Source organism: Tympanuchus pallidicinctus, unplaced genomic scaffold, assembly GCF_026119805.1.
Source record: "Tympanuchus pallidicinctus isolate F22 unplaced genomic scaffold, pur_lepc_1.0 scaffold7, whole genome shotgun sequence".
Taxonomy (NCBI): domain Eukaryota; kingdom Metazoa; phylum Chordata; class Aves; order Galliformes; family Phasianidae; genus Tympanuchus; species Tympanuchus pallidicinctus.
In genome coordinates, this window is record NW_026294791.1 from 19890348 (window position 1) to 19911963 (window position 21616).

Genomic DNA, 21616 nt, shown 5'->3' on the forward strand with positions numbered 1-21616 from the left:
CGGGCCCGGAAAGCGCGGCCGTCACTTCCGCCGGGGCCGCCATCTTGTCGGCAGTTGGCGGAGGCAGCGCCCGACCCGGCAGCCCGCGCTCCGTTGTGGCGCGGCCGTTCGTCCGCCTCGTAGGCCGCGTGCCGCCGCCCCTCCGCGGGCCCCGCCGCCATGGCCAACAACGGCCCCGCCGTCGGCGCCGGTAACTGCCAGGGGCAGCAGGCGGTCCAGCACCAGCCCGGCGCGGTGCCGCCGGCCCAGCAGCAGCTGCAGAGCGGTGCTCCCAAGCCGGCGGCCTCGGGCAAGCAAGGCAACGTGCTGCCGCTGTGGGGGAACGAGAAGACCATGAACCTCAACCCCATGATCCTCACCAACATCCTCTCGTCGCCCTACTTCAAGGTGCAGCTCTACGAGCTCAAAACGTACCACGAAGTGGTGGACGAGATCTACTTCAAGGTGAGGCTGCGGGCCGCGGCCTGGACTCCGCGGGGCGCTGCTGGCGCCTGCCCCGAACCGCCCGGCCGCGACGGCTCGGAGTGGGTGGGCGGGGACTGCGGCCTTCGCCTTCTGCCTTTCTGCGGGGTCCCCCTCCTTTATCCACTGGGAGGGATGGCAACGCGTCTCTTACTGCTTAATTAGAGGGTTCGAGATCTCTGTCTTTCGGAAGAAACGCCTCTCCCGTTCGTTTAGCGTTGGGGAGTTGCGAGTTTGCTTTGAGATGGGCAGTTGGAGTCAGGGCAGAGGGCGTGAAATGGCCGTCCGAGGGCTGCGCTCTGAGACGGAGGGTGGGGAAGGGACCCGCGCTGCGTGCCGCCCCTGCAGACAAACGAACAGCCTCTGCAGCCCGGGAGCCTCCATCCCCGTATGGCTGCGCCAAAGGCATGGCCCTGGGCGCGGGTGGCTGCGAGGGGAGCTGGCCTGTGGCTCTTTCCCGATTAGAGCTTAGTACTTCCTCACCAGTCTTCTTCCCGGTCAAAAACGAGTTAGTTATGGCACTGCTCGTGGCCCTGGGTTGGATGTGCTGGGAAGTGCGCCCACGGGTCAGTTCTTGTTTTGTTAGCGGGATTGACCATTCTCCCTGGTTGAGGTATGCGTAATTAATGCTCGTCAGCACAGCTTCGATTGTTCCGATAGTGAGAGCACAACTCAGATATTTTGGGCTGCAGTTATCAGCCAGCTGTATTTGGGAGATTATGGGGATATTTTTCTCAGGTACGTTTGGACTGCTTGGTAACATTACTGTGTCACTAAGCTGATTTTAGTACTAAACTAGTCACTAAACTGATTTTTAGTCTTCAGAGGAAAGTAGCTGTTTAACCCTGGAGTAAGTCAAGTCACTGTAACTGGAAATAACTCTGCAGAAGTGTTTTGAAATATTTGGCATTGTTTGCCCATACTTACAAGGGTAGTGTGCTTTTCGTCTCTACGGTGATGCTTTTCTGCTTGACCTGTGGTGTTGTGAACAGATTTCTGATTTCTTCTAGTACTTGGAGTTGGAGTCTGTTTACCATTTGCTGCATGTGAAAGAAAAACCATGTTCTATCAGAAAAAAAGCAGCAAAGTTTATTTTTGCAAATGAAGTCAAGAACTGAAAAACTGATAGATATTCAGAGTACATTGGAGAACATGCATGAATTACATGGATCTTTTCAGATGCAGTCCAAAAATACCAGTTGATGTGATTAATCTTTGTATTGGTAGAGTTCAGCTCAGTAGTTCAGCTAGTTCTGTGTTAGTGTTTCATTTTTTTAAATGACTTCATCTTAAATTGGAGAGGAGTGTTGACATATAATTAAAAGTCAACTTATTAATCCAGTGTAAATAAAGTTTGTCTACTGAGCTTGACAGTTATTTTTCCTTACAAATAAACTCTACAGGGGAAACTCAGATCCTTACTTACTCATGTGTGATAGATATGAAGAAGATGGTCTGATGGTGAAGGTACTTCAGTGATATTTAGAAGGTTTAATTCTGTTCATATTTCAAGGTTCCTGAGTAATGTTGAGTAATTGCTGACCTTTTTTTTTGTCTTTTTGGAGGAATGCAATATCTGCCATACACTTTCATATGTATTTGTTTTGGGAATATGATTAAGCAGCTCATTTCAAAAATTCAAGAATTCGGAATCTTGGAGTCTCAGGACGAATGCTCTGACTTGACACAGGCAGCTAACCATAGGGCTTGTTGTTGAACATACAGATTCTTTGTAGATATTTGAATTAATTCACAAGTAGCTTAAGTCCTGTTTGTTTTAGTTCTGGATCGGTGAAGAAGGTGACTTCCTCTTCCTTTTTGATTTTATGTCCTTATGCGTGTCTTCAGCTTCATGTACTCTGTGTGCTTCCAGACAAGAGCAGCACATGTAGTAGACTTTGTCAGATTAAAACTTTAAGTATTCTTTTCTGAAATAAGTATTATTTCTGGGGCTTTTTTATTCATGTCTGGGGAAAAAACAGCGTGTTTATATTGAAAAATTAGAAGCTGCTGTTGCGATAATGTCATATTTGATCCTTTAACTAAAGTACTTCTATCTCCCGTGAGAGGCTAAAACAAATAGTGGGAAGGATATACACTCTTATTTATGTAATATTTCTGAAATTTGCTGACAGTGCTGTAATATGGAAACCTGTGTTGGATTTTCCCCAGTATTGTTTTCTTATGTTTAGCATTTGGCAAAGACAGTAACAGTCAAAAACAGTCAAGCCTCTTCTTTCATCCCATGTTACATCTCTGATTTCAAGTAATTGTTTACGTAGCAGGTTTCATTTCATACTCTGGTAGAGTTTTAATACCTGAATGGCAGTACAGCTTGGCCACTAGCACACAGTCCCATGTAGCACTGCAGAATTTTTGTCTTATTTTTTTTTTAAGTTGATGTCTTTAGGAAATGTCATTCATTGACCCAGATGTTATTCCTCTGAATTTCAAATGCAGCGTGGGCAGTTTGTGACTCTTACTGTCATCTGTAGGGAATGATGTTAATGACGTTTGTACACTCATCTCACAGTGCATCTCAAAAGATTTGAATTGGGCAAGTTTTACTCTTTATTACCTATGAACCATTTTAAGAACAATCACTGCAGTTTACAGGGAAAATAACACTGGCTTTTAAAGTGTTTGCAGTATCAAATACAAGATGCTTTCTTTGGCTTGTTCATTTTTAACTCTGTGATTTTGGGTAATGTAATTTAAGAAGCCAAATGCTTTGTTTTAGAGACAAAGCAGACTTGATCTTGAGTTTCTGATAAGACAAGCTGATCAAGACTGATTTAGGTAATCCATTGTTTAAATCAAATCTGTATACATAGCTAAATATTATGGATGATTATAATTGTTCCTTTTTTCTTTGATTTTCCCTTCCCTGCCCTTTCAGGTTACGCATGTTGAACCATGGGAAAAGGGGAGCAGAAAAACAGCAGGCCAGACAGGAATGTGTGGAGGGGTAAGTAGAAGTACGTGCTGCCTTAAGTTTTTCTGTTTCTGGTAGAACAAAGTTTCCAGGCATAGCTCAGATTTGCTTGTATGTTGGCTCAGTTACTACATGTAAAAGTATTTATTACAAAGAGTTGATATATTCCCCTTGCTTCCAAAGGAGATGAAACTGTGGAGGCAAGTAGCATTACTTTTTTCACATAGTCCTGTTAATAGATTTAGAGTTAGCCTGTATTAGTGATGGTGTTTGTTCCCGTTAACTTCCTGGTTGTCACTAACATTTTGTTCTTTTAAAGGTACGTGGTGTTGGAACTGGAGGAATTGTGTCTACTGCCTTTTGTCTGCTCTATAAATTATTTACACTGAAGCTCACCCGTAAGCAAGTGATGGGCCTTATTACACATACGGACTCTCCATATATTAGAGCTCTTGGATTTATGTATATTAGGTAAGTGTTAATACAACCAGCTGATGGCTGATGTGATACGTAGAAGGCTGCATTAAAGTTTTTCCATTCTTTTTGTACTTAAAGGTACACACAGCCACCTACAGATCTATGGGACTGGTTTGAATCCTTCCTTGATGATGAAGAGGTATGTCGGCGAGGGTAATAATTTATTTTTTTTTGTTTCTTTCCATGTTACCACTTTAGAACTTAAAACTGTTTAATAAGATTTTCTGTAGTTTGATGCTACAAGTTTTTATTCTTGTAATTTCATTTATTAGTGCAGGAAACAGATCTGAGCTGGGACCTGGATCATTTTTCTTTGATTTCAAAGATATAATGAAATTTTCAATTGATCACTGTGTTATTTATTTTTTTTTTTTAATTATAACATCGTGCAAAACAAGTTGATGAAATCACAATGTGGACAGTAAGCTTTATGAGTGCATTTTTTAAAGAAAAAAATTATATTTAAGCTATAGTACGTGCTGAGAGTGCTGATTTTGCCTTTTGCAAATATTGCTGGGACAGGAGAATTGGTACTCGCGTAGAAAGCAATGTTAGCCTAAAAAGAAATACCTAAGATCTCTGTAAATTTTGGAATATAAAGAGAATATTTTTTGGGAGGAGAAACAGCTAGATTTCTGCATTAAGTGGAGTTACTAACATTTTTGCTCATAAGACAATGAAATGCATCATGAGGTGCTGACATGGGAATTTCACTGAAGCGGATGCTTTACTGTGCAGTAAGATAGGAGAGTGTCTTTGCTCCTGCTTACTGTCGGGAGAATCACAGTGGAAACCTGTGGATGAGGTTTTTAGGTACATCAAGGTGAATATTGACTGTTACATAGTGTTGCAATTTGTATTGGTGGAGCAGATTGTAAATTGTATCTTGGGTTTAAGAGTTGCACAGGAGGGATCCCTTGCACTCTTCAGTGCGACAGTTGTCAAGTACTTCAAGAAAATTCAATTGATGTCCAAATGCCTGTATTAAGAAGCATTAATTATATCTATAACTGCAATACAGTGCATTTTTAAACAGTTTTCTTTCATGCCAAGTATCAAAAGCACTAAGCAAAGGAAAGTTATTTCAGGTAACCTTGTGCTATTGTACGTTTTTAACAGAAAACAAATTTACATTTTGATTATATAGCTGTTGATATCCTCATTCTCCCCTAGATGGTGCTACTAGCTAATGTAAGCTGTGTTATAACTTAAGAGTAAAAATGGGGCAGCGTTGTTTTCAGGGTCTGATGAGTAGCTTGATTCCTTGGACAATAAACAAATCACAAATGTGATTCATTGTGCAGATCTTAACTGGTTTATTATTCAGAGTACCAATTTTAGTTCATACGCTTTAGTCCTTACAGTTCTTGGTTATCAGAGTGTATTTGTTTGTTGTTGTTTAAAATGATCCAGAGTATTTTTTGAATTAGTGTTTGATTCCCAGCTCCTTTCAGTAGCATCGTGTTACCTAGGGAAAAATTGCTTGGGGCTGTTTTAAGTTGCTTAGCCCTAGTCAGACTCATTGGATGAAGCAAATTTATCTGTAAATTTAAACCTACCGGATTTTTTCCTCCAGTTCTAAAGTATGTGGAAGCACTTCATCTTTTGACATGCTGCTGTGAAAATGAAAGACTTCTCAGGATACACAGCTACTTTTCAAAATGTTTCTTACGTTTATTTTGTTAACTGTACGTACTCTCCAGGTGCTACGTTTAACTCATTTTTTTCTTCTTTAGATCTCTGCAGCGATTATATTTGGAAATACTGTATATCTGAACACTTAAATGTGTGTGAGTGCAAGCAGTTTTACATTTAGATTTTCTCTTCCTGTTTAGATAACAAATCTCACTTTCCTTGTGTGCTTGCACTATAGGTTTGGGACTGACAATAGCTGACTAACATGTCCTGAGCTGTGAGAGGGCATAGCAAGAAGGCCTTCATGCGGTAATGACCCTTTTCAGAGACAATGGTCATCATGGATTATGCGTTTCCAATTATTTGTTCATTTATTTATTTTTTTACATATTTCTAAATTAGAAACCTCACTGCTTCATGGCAGTTGGTTTGCTATTGCTTCCAATATTGTTAGGATGCCATTTTGTACTACAGATTTTTCTATGATCATTTTTAGATAGGCAATGATATCGTTCTTAAGTGATTTAGGCCACAGGGTTGGGTATGATGTTATGCAGTTGTGCATCCACAAAATGAAGTATTAAATGTCGTTTCAGAGAACTTCTCAACTTTGTGGCATTTATATAAAATACAAGATCATACTGTATAACCGGACTGTGTAAGGGGATTTTGTGTTAATCTCTGCACTGACAGTCCCTTAGCATCCAGATGGTGCAGGATTAGTATGTTCCTGCATGCACATGTACTAAGTCCCACTCCCTGTCTGTAACATACTGCCAAATCCAAAGGGTGCGGAGTTAAGAGTTTTTCTAAGGAAATATATTAGAATAAAAGACAAGTAAACTTACATAATCGTGAGACTTCAAGAGGGCAGTAATGTAGCAGCATTTTTTCTTAAATAATTAAAGAGTATTTTTGACCATCAGGATATTTTCTGTTTGTATTTTATAGGACTTGGATGTGAAGGCCGGTGGAGGCTGCGTCATGACCATTGGGGAGATGCTTCGTTCCTTCCTCACTAAGCTTGAATGGTTTTCCACATTGTTTCCAAGAATTCCTGTGCCAGTCCAGAAGACTATTGATCAGCAAATTAAAAGCAGACCCAGAAAAATTAAAAAAGATGGCAAGGAGGGAATGGAAGAAATAGACCGGCATACAGAACGTAGACGTTCAAGGTTGTATATATGTCACTTTGTAAATAAAGGTTGAAAGTTCATTGTTGAGTGACTTGCTATGAAGAACTAAGTAATCTTTTAGTAAGATGGCTTTTAGGGCAATTAGTTTATGGAAGTTCGTGGATAAAATCTGACAGTACTGCTCTCTTGCAGGCTACCTGTATTTAAGATGAAATACACGCTGTGTATGTAAAGCTAAATCTATTGTAGAGTAGATAGGTTCCCTTTACTTGGTAAACTGTTGTTTCATATTGAATACCCTTTATTTTAAAAGGTCTCCAAGACGATCCATCAGTCCCAGGAGGTCTCCCAGAAGATCCAGAAGCAGAAGTCATCATCGCGAAGCCCATGGGTCATCTAGTTTTGATAGAGAACTTGAAAGAGAAAGAGAACGTCAGCGACTGGAACGTGAAGCTAAAGAGAGAGAAAAAGAGAGGCGTAGGTCTCGAAGTACTGATCGTGCACTAGAAAGGAGACGAAGCAGAAGCAGGGAACGATATAGAAGCCGTAGTCGAAGTCGTGACAGGAAAGGAGACAGAAGAGATAGGGATAGGGAGCGAGAGAAAGAGAATGAACGCAGCCGGAAAAAAGAGAGAGATTATGATAAGGATAGAGGTAGTGAGAGAGAAAAAGATAGTGATCGGTCTAGAGAAAGATCGAAAGAAAGGAAAAGTAAGGGTGACACAGAAGAGAGAAGACACAAGGATGACAAAGATGACAAGAAACACCGGGATGATAAGAGGGATTCCAAAAAAGAGAGAAAGCATAGCAGAAGTCGAAGCCGGGAAAGAAAGCATAGGAGTAGAAGCCGAAGTAAGAATACGGGCAAGCGCAGCAGAAGCAGGAGCAAAGAGAAATCAAGTAAGCATAAAGGTGAAAGCAAAGAGAAATCAAATAAACGAAGTAGAAGCAGAAGCAGGGGAAGAACAGATAGTGTTGAGAAGTCAAAAAAACGAGATCACAGTCCCAGTAAAGAAAGATCTAGAAAGCGTAGTAGAAGCAAAGAACGTTCCCACAAACATGATCACAGTGATAGCAAGGACCATTCGGACAAACACGATCGTCGAAGGAGCCAAAGTACAGAGCGAGAGAGCCAGGAAAAGCAACAGAAAAACAAAGATGAGACTGTGTGAACTCTTTAAGAAGTGGATCACATTGAATCCTATAAATGTTTGATTAAATCCTGCTTATTTTTTCTTAAAGTTGAAATTGTGCAGTAGTTGATGAGCATTCTTCTCCAACCTCCCTCTAGGCTGCAGATTGTCATTTCCTATTCTGGGTAGGGAAGTGCCTTTGTAAACCCATTCAATACATTGACGGTTTCAAAACCATTTGTTTAGTTTAATTTGTAATCCAGAGATTGTTGCATTTTTATTGTTCAGATGTTTCTGAAATGTACAGTCTGTACATATGTCCTGAAAATGTTTTAATTCCTTTGGCGTGGTTGCCATGTTGGTTAAATTTGTATGAGGCAATAAACTGCCACTAATTCTACTTTCGTTTTGTAGATGTGGAATTATGGTTTGTATTATCCTGAAGTTAGCGTGGCTGTGCTTCACATAATAGCATGGCTTTTTAGGGATGGACCTTGAGTGTGTATAATAGCTGAGATATTTATGTGCATACGATGTACATGGAGGGCTGCAGATTTAGAGTAACACTTATGTCCACTATACCTGCTGTTTTCAAAAACTTCTAAAATGTTTTTTGTTGATTACCACTGGTGTCAAGTTGGGAGTGGAATTCTGAGGAGACAGTAGTTTAGATGCAAATTTTTAGTTTGTAATGGGCTTTTTTAGGACAGGATTCTTTAGAAAGGCTACCTCAGGCAAACACTGTAAATGGGTGAGTACTGTAGCCATCTATGCATTTTGTCTGGGAGAAAAAAATACGTAAGGTTCTGATTTTGTTAAACACCATTTATCAATTTATGGTAATTTAATGTTGTTAATCGGCAGCTGCACTCTAAGTTATGATAATCCTGAGCTAATGAAGGCATTTCACATGGGAAGAGGGAGGTAGGAAGAAGAAAATCATTTCAAAAGATTTCAGTTTCAAGCTTCCAAAGCATTTTTATAAGTGTAAACATTTAAAATAACAATTACCTGATAGTGTCCTTTTTTTAAGTCATATTTTCTACAGATAGTAAGATTGCAGTTTGTGCTGAACATTTCATCTGGCAGATTTTTCTTTTTAAACAGGTTGTTAGGAGCAAAAACCAAAATGCGTTATAGGAAAAAAAATCGTGTCATTAAAGTCCAGGTCTATTTGATAGATTATTCTGACTTGTATTCTAAGTGAGAAGAACCGTCTGGAATAAACTCTCAATTAATTCCTTTGTATTGGGTCTCAGCTTTTCCCTGCATGTTTATTGCCACTTGAAGAGTGTTTGCGTTCCGTGATCTTTCTTTTGAAGACAAAGCGACACTTTTACATAAAAACCCCAGTCTGATCATACTGTGTAATATTTCATGTGAGTTGTGCAGAAAAACAGGTCTGTGTCAGCTGGAAAAGTAACCGCAATGGAGTATGAGGAAATGTTATGCCTTTTCCAAAAACCAAGAAGTCAATGCTAGTAATAACTGTCAGCTCAGCAGCAAAGCAAAAAAAAAAAAAAAAAAGGATGTTGAGTTCATAAATTAGCTCTCCAGGTTATCAAGGATACATGCACTTTTATCAAATAGGCATAACATAGAAGTCTCAAACTAGTTTTGAGTGCACCTGAACTGCTCTTTGTTAAATTTAATTTTTTATTTCAGCCTTTACTGTTCTGGTATCCATTAGGTCTGGAACACTGTTACTGATCAGTGAATGTTCTGAACAGTTTTCAGAACTGATTGCTTTACACTGAAAATTACAGTTAGAGATTACCAGGATCTCTTAAGTTAAGTGTATTTTATAAGCGATCTCATCATCAGTTGAGGCTGAAATTCAGTGTCCTAGATTAAATCTCCAGCTTCCCTCTTCCCAATCTTCAAGTATCTGTGACTTGCAATTAGCTGTAGATATCTTTCCAGCTTCAGGGAAAGGATATTTAGGGAGAATGATGTTAACAGTGTCAGTAACATCCAGGATAGCTGAAGTGAAGGAAAGTGGTGAAGAGGAAATGATCAACTGGGGGGGGGGGGGGGGGAAGGGAGGAAGAAAAAAAGGCCAGCAGTGACTTCTTGCCATCCTTCTGAGACAAGGACAGTGAACTGCCCAGAAAGCTAGTACTTTGAGGAAGGGAGGAGTAATCTTAGATAAGAAAATAAATGAGCAATGGAGAGTATCTTGATCTGTTTGCTTCGCTTCTGGCAGTAAGTAATAAAATTTTATAAATACTCAAGGGAGTGAAAGATGGGATACTGAATGAGGGAATCAATCAGTGTTGATCAAAGGAGTAGACAACATGAGGTAAACGTGGTGGACTTCAACAGATCAGTTATTTGGTAGAATTGATTAAGCTTATTGCTCTAATTCCAACAATTTTAGCAGAAGGAAAAGTCTGATTAGTACATTGCAATTCTGACCTGATAACTTACCTCCTCATCTGAGCCAGAATTTCCATCTAGACGTGTTCTGCACTGCTCTTCCCTCTGTATATCACTGTAACAATTCAGAAATTCACATAACCAGTTATGGAAAAGCAACTATCTAGTGAAGTGCATTCAGTGTTGTTTCAAGCCTTTTATACAGAGAAATGAAGAACAAGACTATCCTGTTGAATCCCTTGTGAAATAAGGTAGAATGGATTCAGGTAAGTCACATTTAGAGTAGCGACCTTGTTTAATTTATAACTGAATATGGCTGGGCTATAAAAGATAAGCCTGCCTTTTATTACGTATTATTAGATAAACAGTGAAAGTCATGCGACAGTGTAGAAGGCATGATGGTACACAGGCAACAATGCAGGTAACGGTGGTTTTTAATTATGCTTTGTAAGATGACGTGTGAGATGAACCTGCATGACTCTAAGCTTTGACTGTCAAATATGTACTATTTGCAACTTGCTTCTGTGAACACTATCAATGGAATGAATGTACTGTGTTCTTACCCATTCCAACAGAGCTTCCAGAACAGGTTACTGAAATGACATGAAATGGTAGTACAAAAGTTAAGTTTTAGATTGTAGGCTGTTGAATGTAGTCCATGTTAAACAACTGTGCAATTGCATCACAATACAGTTTGATAGCAGATGAAATTTATGCCCTCAGAAAGGAATCACAAAGAAATTACTACTACTTCAAAACGTTCAGTGCCCACTTGGGATTCGTTTCTAGAAGTTCTTGATCTTTTCTAATTAACTTCTGATTACAAAACCTCATTTATTTGCCCATGTATTATAACCCCTGCTCTCCCAACTGAAAATTAACTTCTCTGTATTCACTAGAATCACCAGTTAGGTGTTAGTGATCCTTATGCAAGATCTGTGCTAAGAAAAAGCAACTTTTCTGTGCTTAATCTTGAAGTGTTTCTGAAGCCCATCACACATACTGCAGAATAGCATCCACAAAATTATTCTGGAGTGAGCACAATAGAAAAGTTCTGCTGCATGCTGCCTTTACTCAAATAACTTGATTACATTTTAACTATCTAGTGTGCATGAGGGAAAAAAAATAGCGTTCAAAAAATTTTAAAGATTTACCTGAATATATTTTTTTAGGACAAAAGGTGAGCTTCAGCCTCTTATCCATAGCTGGAGATACTACTGCTGTGTAGACATCACCACAAGGTATCTCAGTAATATCACAGTAACTTAGACCTGAGCGAGGTGAACAAGTGAAATTGCCTTTTGAGCCACGTAAATCAGTAGTGTAGCTTATTGTTTCTTCAGAAGCTCGCCAGTACACCCGGATACCATTATTGCCAAGTCTATATAGCTTCACTCCAGAAGGACAGCAAGCACCTAGCAGAATAAGAAACACATCAGTACAGATGTCTGTAAAGTACAGTATGTTCTAAATTCCTGTAGTGCCTTTTCACAGACGACATGATTACCAACATGTTAAATAGCAGCATTTCCTTGAGAAAGTTTCTTAACAGAAAACCAGAATAATCACTGAACCGTGCTAGGAAAGAAAACGCTCTCTCAGACTCAAATTATGAAGCTGGAATTTAACTACTGTTTTGTAGTACTGGAATACTGTTCTTTTTACTTATTATGGAGGCAGTAACCTAGAAAACCTTTTGTGGATTCTAGAATTTAATTATGCTATAGCATAATTTGTTTCAAGAGTATTATTATTAAAGCTTCTTTCAAAGTTGTAAGAACAGGGTTTAAATAATATGTGAAATTAATTCTATGCGCTTTTATTTAAAAGAGGGTACTTGCAACTTTATTGAGTTTCAGTTGCATTACTTGCATTAGAGGAACGCTATTCAATTAAGCTGTATATTAAGTCATTTTCTCCTTAATTGCATTTATTGTTTACATACTGGAAGAATATCCTTGATATGTGCAATGGGATGTCAAACCAGTTTCACTGATGGCTTTCAGTGATACCGTGTAGTTGGTGCCACATGTGATGCATCCCAGGAGACAGTAGTTCTGAAGAGTGTGACATCTTGCCTGTCCCTTTGGAGACTCCAGTGTCGTTGCATATGTGTGTGCACCCATTCCAGCAGACCAGGTGACGTTTGTTACCGACTGTGTCACTTGAGTTAGTGTCAGGTTGTTAGGGCAACAAGGAGCTTAAAAGTAAAATAAAAGTAGAGAGTTCACTTTTTTCACTTGGAAAACAAAGCACTTTGAAGGATTGCAACTAGAGCAGTGCATTGAGAGCAATGATAACTAGCATACTTTTCAGGCAAACCTTAGCATGGGGAAGATGACTCTGGCTCCATGTCTAGGATCTGATTAAGCAGGGTCCATCTCTACCTGTTAAGTCATGTGACAGTCGAGGTCTGCCTGTGTTCAAAGGTTTTTTCCTCTACAAATCAAAGTAACTGTTAAAAACTGAACTGCCTGTTTAAAATTGATCCTAAAATTGATCCCATCCTAAAATTGGCCTACATTAACCCCAGAACTGTGCTTTGGAATTGTCTGGGTGAAAAATATAGGATAAAGTTCTGCTAACAAGTTAATAGCAGGAATTACGGTAGGAAGTGCTTTAATCTTCTCTTTAGACTGTTTAGTTTGGTGATATGGGCATAACCTCATTGCTTCGCCTGGTAATATTAGGAGTCAAAACACTGACAAGGGAGTTAATATATTTGTTAGCTGTGATGTATCATAAATGATTGCACTATGGCTGCTTACACTGAAGCAAATGCCAGGGAGGTTGTGGATGCCCCGTCCTTGGACGTGTTCAAGGCCAGGTTGGACGGGGTCCTGGGCAACCTGATCTAAATGTGTGTGTTAGGTGGCCCTGCTAGGCAGGGGGGTTGGAACTACATGATCCTTGAGGTCCCTTCCAACCCGGGTGATTCTGTGATTCTGTGTGATTCTGTGAAATGCCAAGTGATCCTCTCTCTCTCTCTCTCTCTCTCTCTCTCTCTCACACACACACACACACACACACACACACGTATTTTAAGCAGAGCACAGGAAGAGAAACTATAATTTGCACAAATGGTAATTTTTATATACATATACGCGTTTATAAACACATATAGAAATATTATAGTGCCATGATACTAAGTATTTCACATCAAACAATTCCCACATACCGGTCTCTAAAGGGACACTGTAGCTTGGCAAGCTCTGTCCAGCTGACGATCTTGCTATGACACTGACAGAGAAAGCAGATCCACAGGGAAGATTAATTAGGGTACAAGAGTTTCCAGAGCTTGTACAATGCCAAAGGCCAGCCTCTCCTCGGGCAGTTACGATATATGTAGCTTCCTCGTTGTTAGATTGCCAGTGCACACTGATCACAGAAAGAGCCTCCTTTGAGATATTTTTAATTTCAGGACTGCAGGGAGCTGAAAGTTGTTTAACAGATTGTTTATACATACCATAACAGTTACACAAAAATTAACTTCCATTTGAAACTAATGACCTCTTTTGGAAAAGTGTAATCCTGACATTGTTATGCTTAGTGTGAATTTAGAACTCATGACAGAAATGATAACATAGATTTTTGCATACAATAACAGCAATGAATTGTAAGTGATTTTCAGAAGCTTGGAGCACTCGGTAACTTTCAGTCCAAATCTTTTTTTTAGGTCCCCCATCACCGAACGTTTTTAAATACTTCCAGCAGCCTCCTGTTTTCACTTATGTCTGTTACAGTAACTTAGACCTCTGCTAATGCTTTTCATGCATTAATCACTGCAGTCTACCTAATTATTTCCTCTGCTAAAGGAAGGTAGGAATGCACATACCTGTTGCCACATACTTAGATGCACACGATGTGTTGCTGCCCCTGGCCTCGCTGAAGGAGTAAACGGTGACGTTGTAGCGGGTGTTGCAGCGCAGAGCAGACAGGGTGCAGGCGGTGGCCGTGTCGTTGCACAGCACCGTCCCCCTCCCGGAGGCAGCCTTGGTCTCGTACATTTCAGCACCGCGGACGGGAGCCCAGCTCACCTCCACCGTGTCGCTCGACACCGGCACTGCGCGGAAGTTACTGGGGCAGCACGGTGCTGAAAGGCAAGGCACAGATGGAGGTTCAGCCCGAGCAGAAAACTGTCATTTGCCTCTGTGCTTCATAGCTTAAATCGCCAAAGGTGTCTTATATTGCGCCAACTGAGCGTCGTTAATCCCAGACTTACTGCCCGAGTACTTCCACACCCTTTTTTTTAACAAAGGGCCTCCTAATGGATATGTAATCATTGTATTTATGTGTACTTACACATAGAATTATGAATATCCTTGATCTAAAACTGCAAAACAACTGGAGATTAACTAAGTAATTCTTAAGGACGTTCTTCACAATTTCCCACTGAACTGATTATTTTACCCCCACACTAAGGAAAAATTGAAGTTTAAGTCATTATCCTGAAAAAATGAAAATGTACATTCAGCTCTATCATAAATACAGGTAGCAGATCCAAAAGGAACTTGCAAGAATACTTTACTACTTACCAGTTGTGTAATTGAATACATCACCTAAAGGACTCTGCCCTGCACTGTTATATGCAAAGACACTAACGAAATAAGTGAAACCACAGTCTGACTGGAAATGGCACTGTGTGTGGGATGTGTTGCAATATACTTCCAAGCCATCGTCGCTCTTCACAAAAACCACATAATAATGTCCAAAATTTACTCTAGACCATGATACCAATAAGTTTCCATGTTCATCATCTTTAATTGATATATTTCCTGGTGCACAAGGAACTGAAAAAAAAAATTAGAAAAAATAATTGTCATTGGAATATTTGTATTCAAGTTATGCTGTAGAGGAAAAAAAAAAAAAGGAAATTCTGATATGTGTGGAATTATTCTACACGGTTTGAATATTTAGAATTGTCTTGCTCAAGAAAACAGGAACTCAAATGGCTTTACAGATGATGTTACTTACATTTAGATTAGAAGTGACTGTGATTTTTACAGAACAAAACATGCTACCTTCATCACTTACATAAGAGAGATCTGCTGAAGGAGATCCCATAATCAAAAGCAGAGGCACCAGACAGTATTGCAGAAGAAATTGGCACATTCTGTTCTCACAGATAAATAGTTCTGGATGATTATCAGAATACTAGTTTTAATAGCATTTGTCATCTAAAAAACTTTTGTGAAAACCTTTGATATGGTGGTACAAAACTCACTGTGTCTGATTAAAAAAAGTAATTTGTTTCAGTTTCCTTTCTGGTGGCATCCTAAAATTTTGCAATAGGCTGAAAACTCCATAGGTTTTGCTCAAATAACATCTTTCCTTTCTTTCTGGTTCAAAGAGTTCAGCTTGCTGCTAATTAGATTATACATAGTCAAACAGAAGTAATATGGGCTGAGAAGAATACAGACCACAGCTTAAACTTTCTCTTACCAAAGGCTTTCATTCCATTAGAACTATTCCCAAGTTCCTCTCGAGTGATCTCTAACTCATGAGAGGTCAAAATGAGGTAGGTAACATTACATAAACCAGTAATTAAGTTGTGTCTGTAAGGTAGCATGTAGCTTCCATGGTTTAGGTTTTGCTTACATGGGCCATACATCTAACAGACCAGAAAGCATTAATCTCTGGCATGGTAGTGGTGCTAAGTAGCAGAGATTAGCAGCTTTTGTGCTGACCAAGCTGCTACCTGAAATGGTCTATGACCACATCTTAATTAAGTCCAGTGGTACCATTTTAGTTGCAAGTGTTTATTTGTTAATCTGCATTCTAAGTTACAACTACATCTAGCCTGAACAGTTCTCAGTCTATGGCCAGTCCTCAGTGCTATTTCCTCACAGATTTCTCCTGGTCTATTTGTGACAGATCTACCATAGTAGGATATAGCTGCTATTCCTTAGATTAGTTTTACACTCAGAAAATTGACTTTAGAATATGTACTATGGGTAAGAGGAAAAGGCAGACTTTTTGTTTCAGCTAACAATATATATACACCACTGCCAGTTTCTCACAGAAATACTGAGAAAATTTAGGCTATTATCCCCTAAGCACAAACATACATAGCATAGTTCATGCACACAGTTCAGAAGCAAAAACAATTTTGAGAACCAAGAATGTTAATGGCCTAGCATTTGAAATTAAATAAATGTATGCCCAAATGCCATAAGCTATGTAATAATCGATTGTTCACATACTAGTTTTTAAGCTCACTGCATCAGTAGGATTACTGGATCCAGCATCATTATGTGCTGTGACAGAAACAGAATACTCAGACCCGCACTGGAGCGATGGTACTGTGCAGGAGGAAGAAGATGTGTTACACTTCAGTTTCAACAGTCCACTGGAGGCAGTCACACTGTAAGTCAGAGCTCCTTCTGCTGGCATCCAAGAAACAATAGCTCTTAAAGCTCCGCTACTGAACGCTACTTGAACATCTGCTGGTGCCTTAGGACCTACGGTATATCAGTTTGGAACATACTTGTAAATACAGCTTTGCACATGGCCTACAGACATCATCGTTCTCAGAACATGCAAATGAAGAATTTTCAACCCTCATTGATTTAAAAGCTAAATAAATAAATTACTTTAGTTGTACTCTGACAACGAGCATTCTTTTAAAATTCCTTGCCTTATTTGAATATTTGTTGTTTAAATAAGTAAGAAAAATAAGTAAGAAAAATCCTCAAATTAGTCTAAGCATGTGTAATCTTTACCCAAGCCTGTAAAACTTTGCTAGTAGTTAATGGTATCTTTACCTCAGTAACATTCATTAAACATAGACACACCATCTGAGTTTCCATAGAATAAAACTTACATGATGAGAAAACCTATCCAGTGTACCTTAGAAAAGCATAATGTAATCCTATGTACGTAAATACTTCTTGGTACAGCTTCTTATAAAATGCTTACAAAGTTTCAGAAAATAACATTTCTTACTTGTTCTTTGGTTATATGTGAAATCATCTCCAGGAAGGCCGTTGGCATTCCAGGCATAAGCTTTTATAGTATAGAGAGTTCCTGGATCTAAGTTTGAAAATACGAAGGAGGTATTGGTGGTGTTCTGCTTCAGCATTCTGCCCAAACCGTCTGATCTCATCAGGGACACAGAGAACCCAACTGCCATATACACAGCTTTCCAGCTCACTGCAATGGAATCACAGCTCGGGGAACTTGCAGACAGAACTGGAGCAGACAAGACTGTTGAGAAAGAATATCACTTAGGCTTTAAGTTTCTCAGTCATACTGTTTGGTGGGTTCAAATACCAGAAAAATACCCAGAATTAAAAAATCACCACCTTAAAAAAAGACAAAAAAAAAGAAATTAAAAAAAAAAAACAAAAACCCAGCAACCCCAGGAAAACAAATTAATGCAAGAGTGGCAGAATAGATTAGGAAATTGATTTGGTACTTCTATTATATGACAGGTTTTGTAAAATGAATGCAATTCATGCAACTTATAAACAAATTACAAAAGGTTGAGTGTGTAGAAGAATGCAAATCACTAAGACACTGTATTTCCCGTCATCTAAGTTTTACATCATCTTATTGTTTTGTGCTTTTGGTTGTATTTTCTTCATTTATTCCATTCTGTCAAGTTGTGTTCTCTTGTTAAAATAAAATCCAGACATTCACAGAAACTCTATTAAAACTTCTCTATTAAGCATTAACTTTCAGTACAGTCACAAAGCAAAACCACTAATTCAGATTCATGTCCTTGTCATTAAGTCAAATGGTAGAATTCCAGTCCTCAAAAACTGCAAGGAGAACGTGCTCAATGCAATCTAAAATGCAAGACTGTAATTATTGGTACTGCTATGCTTCTTAACTACACTGCTACGCTGCTCATTTTCAGCTCCAAAAGTTTTTTTAAATTATTATATATATATATTTCTAAGTTAAGCTACTTGCATAAATTCTTTAGATTACAATAATGCAGAACAGAAATAAAAATAAAATCCACCTGTTGTTGTTTTTCTGGAAGGTGAAGGGCGGCTCTTTCCTCCTGCATTTACAGACCTGATGGTGATTCTGTAGCAGGTGGCTGGTTCCAATCCCATCACTGTACCTGGTGATTTTGTGACTACAGTTTCAATGCAGGAATCTCCATCCTGTGCAGCCAGTAGATAACTAGTAGCTCCAGGTACTGCTCTCCATTCTACTGTGATACTATTGCTAAGTTTTGAGTAAGCTTGATCAATAACAGGAACGTCTGGAGCTAAAACATGAATAACAACAAAAGATGCGCTAAAAAAAAAAAGAATTAAAACGTATTTGGGATGTCAGTATGTGCCTCGAGGCAAATGTATTTATAGGGAGGAAGCTCTCTTAGACCCAAGCATTTTCTCATTTGTTCACACTTGACACCTTCTTTTGTCCCCTTTTAAAAATGGCAACATATATTCTATAAGACCATGCCTCCAGAACATTTGCACTTGTGTCTTTCTGCGTATTTGAGCAATTGCTATCTATTGCATTTTTTCTCCTTTTAATGTAGTCGTTAGTAGCAATTCATAACAAAAGAGAACAAATAGCATCATTGGTATCAGAAATAAATTAGAAAACATGGATCATTAATGCCTGTTCTCAGATAACTGATCTAGCAGTAGAAGGCTTTTATACCTATTGGGAATAAAAACTGCTACTTTTAATTGTTATTGCACTGATTCCTTATATTAAAAAACAAACAAACAAAAATCAAACAAACAAAAACACTGCAAAGGTAATGACTATTTCTAAAAATTATTACACAGAATCACAGAGTGTCAGGGATTGGAAGAAATCTCAAAAGTTCATCTAGTCCAATCCCCCTACTGGAGCAGAAACATGTCAGGTCACACAGGAACACCATCAGGTGGGTTCTGAACTTCTCCACAGTCTCTCTGGGCAGCCTGTTCCAGTGTTCAATTATGATTAAAAATATTTTCAAACAGAATTTCAACAAAATATTTTCTCAATTGCCCTTCAGCATGAGTTAAAAAGTACTTTGTTTATGTAGATTCTTCATCAGTGCTAGCATATGCTAGCAGTCCTTTGAAACAAAAATACTATTTATCAGCACCAGTGTATACAGCTTCACATCTGCGCTTGTAATGAAAGGGCAAATAATTTGGAAAGCTGGAGACTGAGCAAGCTGTGCATGGTAGCTCAGGGAATCATATAAGAAAAAAGAAGAGGAGAAAATGAGCTAATCATGCTGCTACCAAATTCAGTGTGAGTGTCAGCAAAAGGTTTCAACAGGAATGGCAGCTATTCCCTACAAATACAACAAACATCAGGGATTCCAACCCTTTAGAGGTCAATTGAAATTACTCTTCAAGAAGGTTCTCTTACTAACCTGTTGATTGCACAGTCTGTGTTTCTGCCAGAGTAATTCCATTCGTGTCAATGGCTTCTGCTTGTATAGCATAGACAGTATTGGGAATTAATGAAGTTAGAGTGCTCTTAAGTGTCCCATCACTAAAATAAGCCAGTAAAGAATGGCCTACACTATTCACAGCTGTAGCTGTGACTCTGTAAGAAGAGGCTCCTGAAAACTTGGACCATCTGAGATAAATGCTTCTTGAGGTCACGTCATATATAGACATAGAGAAACCTAAAAAACCAAAACAAGACAAAAAAAAAAACAAAGCAACACAGAGAAAAAAAGCCACACACGAACACAGATGAAAACAAACCATAATCAGAAAAACATTTCAGTCATTCTTGAATGTAGGGAAGTCTTGACAAGACGACTGTTCAGACCCTAAGCAAGCACATAGGTGAACTGATTTTTAGCAGATCGACATTCCACTGATTCTGCAGTGCTATTTTCCTTGTTCACTTCTGTAATCTCTTAATTACTGCAATAACTACCACTTGCTCTCATAATATCACTTGTGATATTATCACCATTTCATTATGTGATAATATCACCATTTTACTGGAAACCCTTAAACACTTCAGTCTACTTATTTTCTAAACATACTGGATATAATTCACATATAGATATACAACCTTTTGAAAAGCACTCTACATGAATAGGATCAAAAGTGCGTTCTGCAGCTTGTGGAAAGAATGTGCTGCAGTAAGCACCTAGGTACTAAAACAGCATGGCTATGGTTAAACGTTTAAGACTTTTACATGTCAGTGTATTCAGGAATATCCTGCTTATAGACTGAGCACATTTTGAAAGCACTCCTTGCAGTCTTGTATTCCTCATATTACACACACAAGGCAACAGGAGCTCTTGGCACAAAAAGTGAGACTGAAGGAAGTCTAAAATGCACAGAACACTAAAAGATATTTAGTGCTCAGGAGATTTTGATTGTTATTTATTTGTTTGTGGCATGAGCGAATCCACCTGTGAGTGTTAGATAGAATTGAGACTCCTAAAAGTAAGGTTTACAGTTTATAAAGGTATCAACAATATCATCACAAATTTTTAAAAACTCAGTCAATCCTGGAAAGTTTTTTTTTTTTTTTTCCCCCTAAAACACCGAGAACTTACACAGTTTATTAGAAATCAGAATTGCGTATGTTCTCTTTGGACCCAATCAGAAATGAGCAGCCAAAACCAAAACACCATTTTGAAGATGTACCTGTGTTAGCTGAAAAGACCTGAAAAGGAAGATATAAAAAGTTAGAAATACGAAGCAAAATATTCTATTTGGGAAACTAAAAAACTCCTAATGGTGCTGGTAATAACAATATCAACTTAGAAGATTACACGTTTTAACACATTTCACTGATGTGATGTGTCTGTTCAGACTCATTAAGCACAGACACTGCAACCAGTGAGGCAGATCGGCAGATTACATTCCTCGTTCTCCTCTATGGATCTGCCTGTTGACAGGCAGGCTCTGAAAGATCCTATCTCTTCAAAGCCTTGCCAGTCACCTGTAAACGCTCGCTACACTTGGAAAGAAGACCAGTCGCACTCACCACTTGCAGGCTGTGGAGATGCAATCCGACGAGCAGCAGCGATGCTCGCTCCGAACCGCGCATCTCCGCGCAGCGGCGGCAGCCCGGTCCTACACGGACTTCAACTTGTAGGTCAGCAAGTTTTTGTTTTGTTTTGTTACAGTTCCTGTATCGAATACACAAAACTAATACAATAATCACGCCCAATTCAGATCTGAAACTTGCTGTTTAGTTTACGGTGGCTCTTTCCGTCTGCTCACGGGCACGTTCCTTTCAGTCTGTGATTTCTTTTAAACGGAAAGACGCTCCCCGCAGCGGCCCGCAGCTCTCCTCCTCAGCTTCTGTGCCGTTTGAGGAGGCACGGAGTTGTCCACCAGGCCGTGCCCTCTAACAGAAGAGGGATTTCGCGATGAACCGACGGCTGGCTGCACCGTGCATGGAGGCAATTTCGCTCCCCAAGGAGCCGGGCTCCTCACCTACCCTGCCAGCATCCTGCTAGAGAGAAACTTTCCTCAAGGAGGGCGCGCCGATCGTCGCCGTCCCACCCCTCG

At 39.3% G+C, this 21616-nt stretch overlaps 2 protein-coding genes across 7 annotated transcripts; one reads left to right on the top strand and one right to left on the bottom strand.

Annotated features, from left to right (window-relative positions):
• The first annotated feature begins 58 nt into the window (after positions 1-58).
• On the top strand, positions 59-9026 carry PRPF38B (pre-mRNA processing factor 38B). Its single transcript, XM_052665893.1, has 6 exons — positions 59-444; positions 3362-3430; positions 3717-3868; positions 3953-4013; positions 6461-6684; positions 6959-9026. The coding sequence occupies exons 1-6, from the start codon at positions 160-162 to the stop codon at positions 7815-7817; spliced, it is 1650 nt and encodes a 549-aa protein (XP_052521853.1). The 5' UTR covers positions 59-159; the 3' UTR covers positions 7818-9026.
• FNDC7 (fibronectin type III domain containing 7) lies at positions 8743-21614 on the bottom strand. Of its 6 annotated transcripts, none has more exons than XM_052665887.1 (13): positions 21087-21614; positions 20744-20762; positions 19501-19758; positions 18127-18381; positions 17103-17363; positions 16361-16618; positions 14693-14947; positions 13993-14250; positions 13336-13590; positions 12103-12357; positions 11312-11572; positions 10721-10750; positions 8743-10272 (listed from the first exon to the last, which is right to left on the bottom strand). In XM_052665887.1, exons 1-13 carry the CDS (start codon positions 21147-21149, stop codon positions 10235-10237), a joined length of 2466 nt encoding a protein of 821 aa, XP_052521847.1. In that variant the 5' UTR covers positions 21150-21614; the 3' UTR covers positions 8743-10234. The 6 variants fall into 6 exon arrangements, with proteins under 6 accessions (XP_052521847.1, XP_052521849.1, XP_052521850.1 ...); XM_052665889.1 differs by having other exon boundaries at positions 20653-20762; positions 21087-21613; XM_052665890.1 differs by having other exon boundaries at positions 16361-16459; positions 19501-20762.
• Between the last annotated feature and the right edge of the window lie 2 nt (positions 21615-21616).

What these genes read in the sequence shown, in the direction of transcription:
- FNDC7 (XM_052665885.1), bottom strand. Translation starts at nt 19,843, where the DNA reads ATGGTTTGTTTTCATCTGTGTTCGTGTGTGGCTTTTTTTCTCTGTGTT. An exon ending in TGCAGTGAGCTTAAAAACTA is followed by an intron (nt 14,948 to 16,360) that starts GTATGTGAACAA and finishes TTTTTTTTTCAG; the next exon opens with TTCCTTGTGCACCAGGAAAT. An exon ending in TGTATTCAATTACACAACTG is followed by an intron (nt 14,251 to 14,692) that starts GTAAGTAGTAAA and finishes CTTGCCTTTCAG; the next exon opens with CACCGTGCTGCCCCAGTAAC.
- PRPF38B (XM_052665893.1), top strand. Translation starts at nt 160, where the DNA reads ATGGCCAACAACGGCCCCGCCGTCGGCGCCGGTAACTGCCAGGGGCAG. An exon ending in CTTGGATTTATGTATATTAG is followed by an intron (nt 3,869 to 3,952) that starts GTAAGTGTTAAT and finishes TTGTACTTAAAG; the next exon opens with GTACACACAGCCACCTACAG. An exon ending in CCTTCCTTGATGATGAAGAG is followed by an intron (nt 4,014 to 6,460) that starts GTATGTCGGCGA and finishes TGTATTTTATAG; the next exon opens with GACTTGGATGTGAAGGCCGG.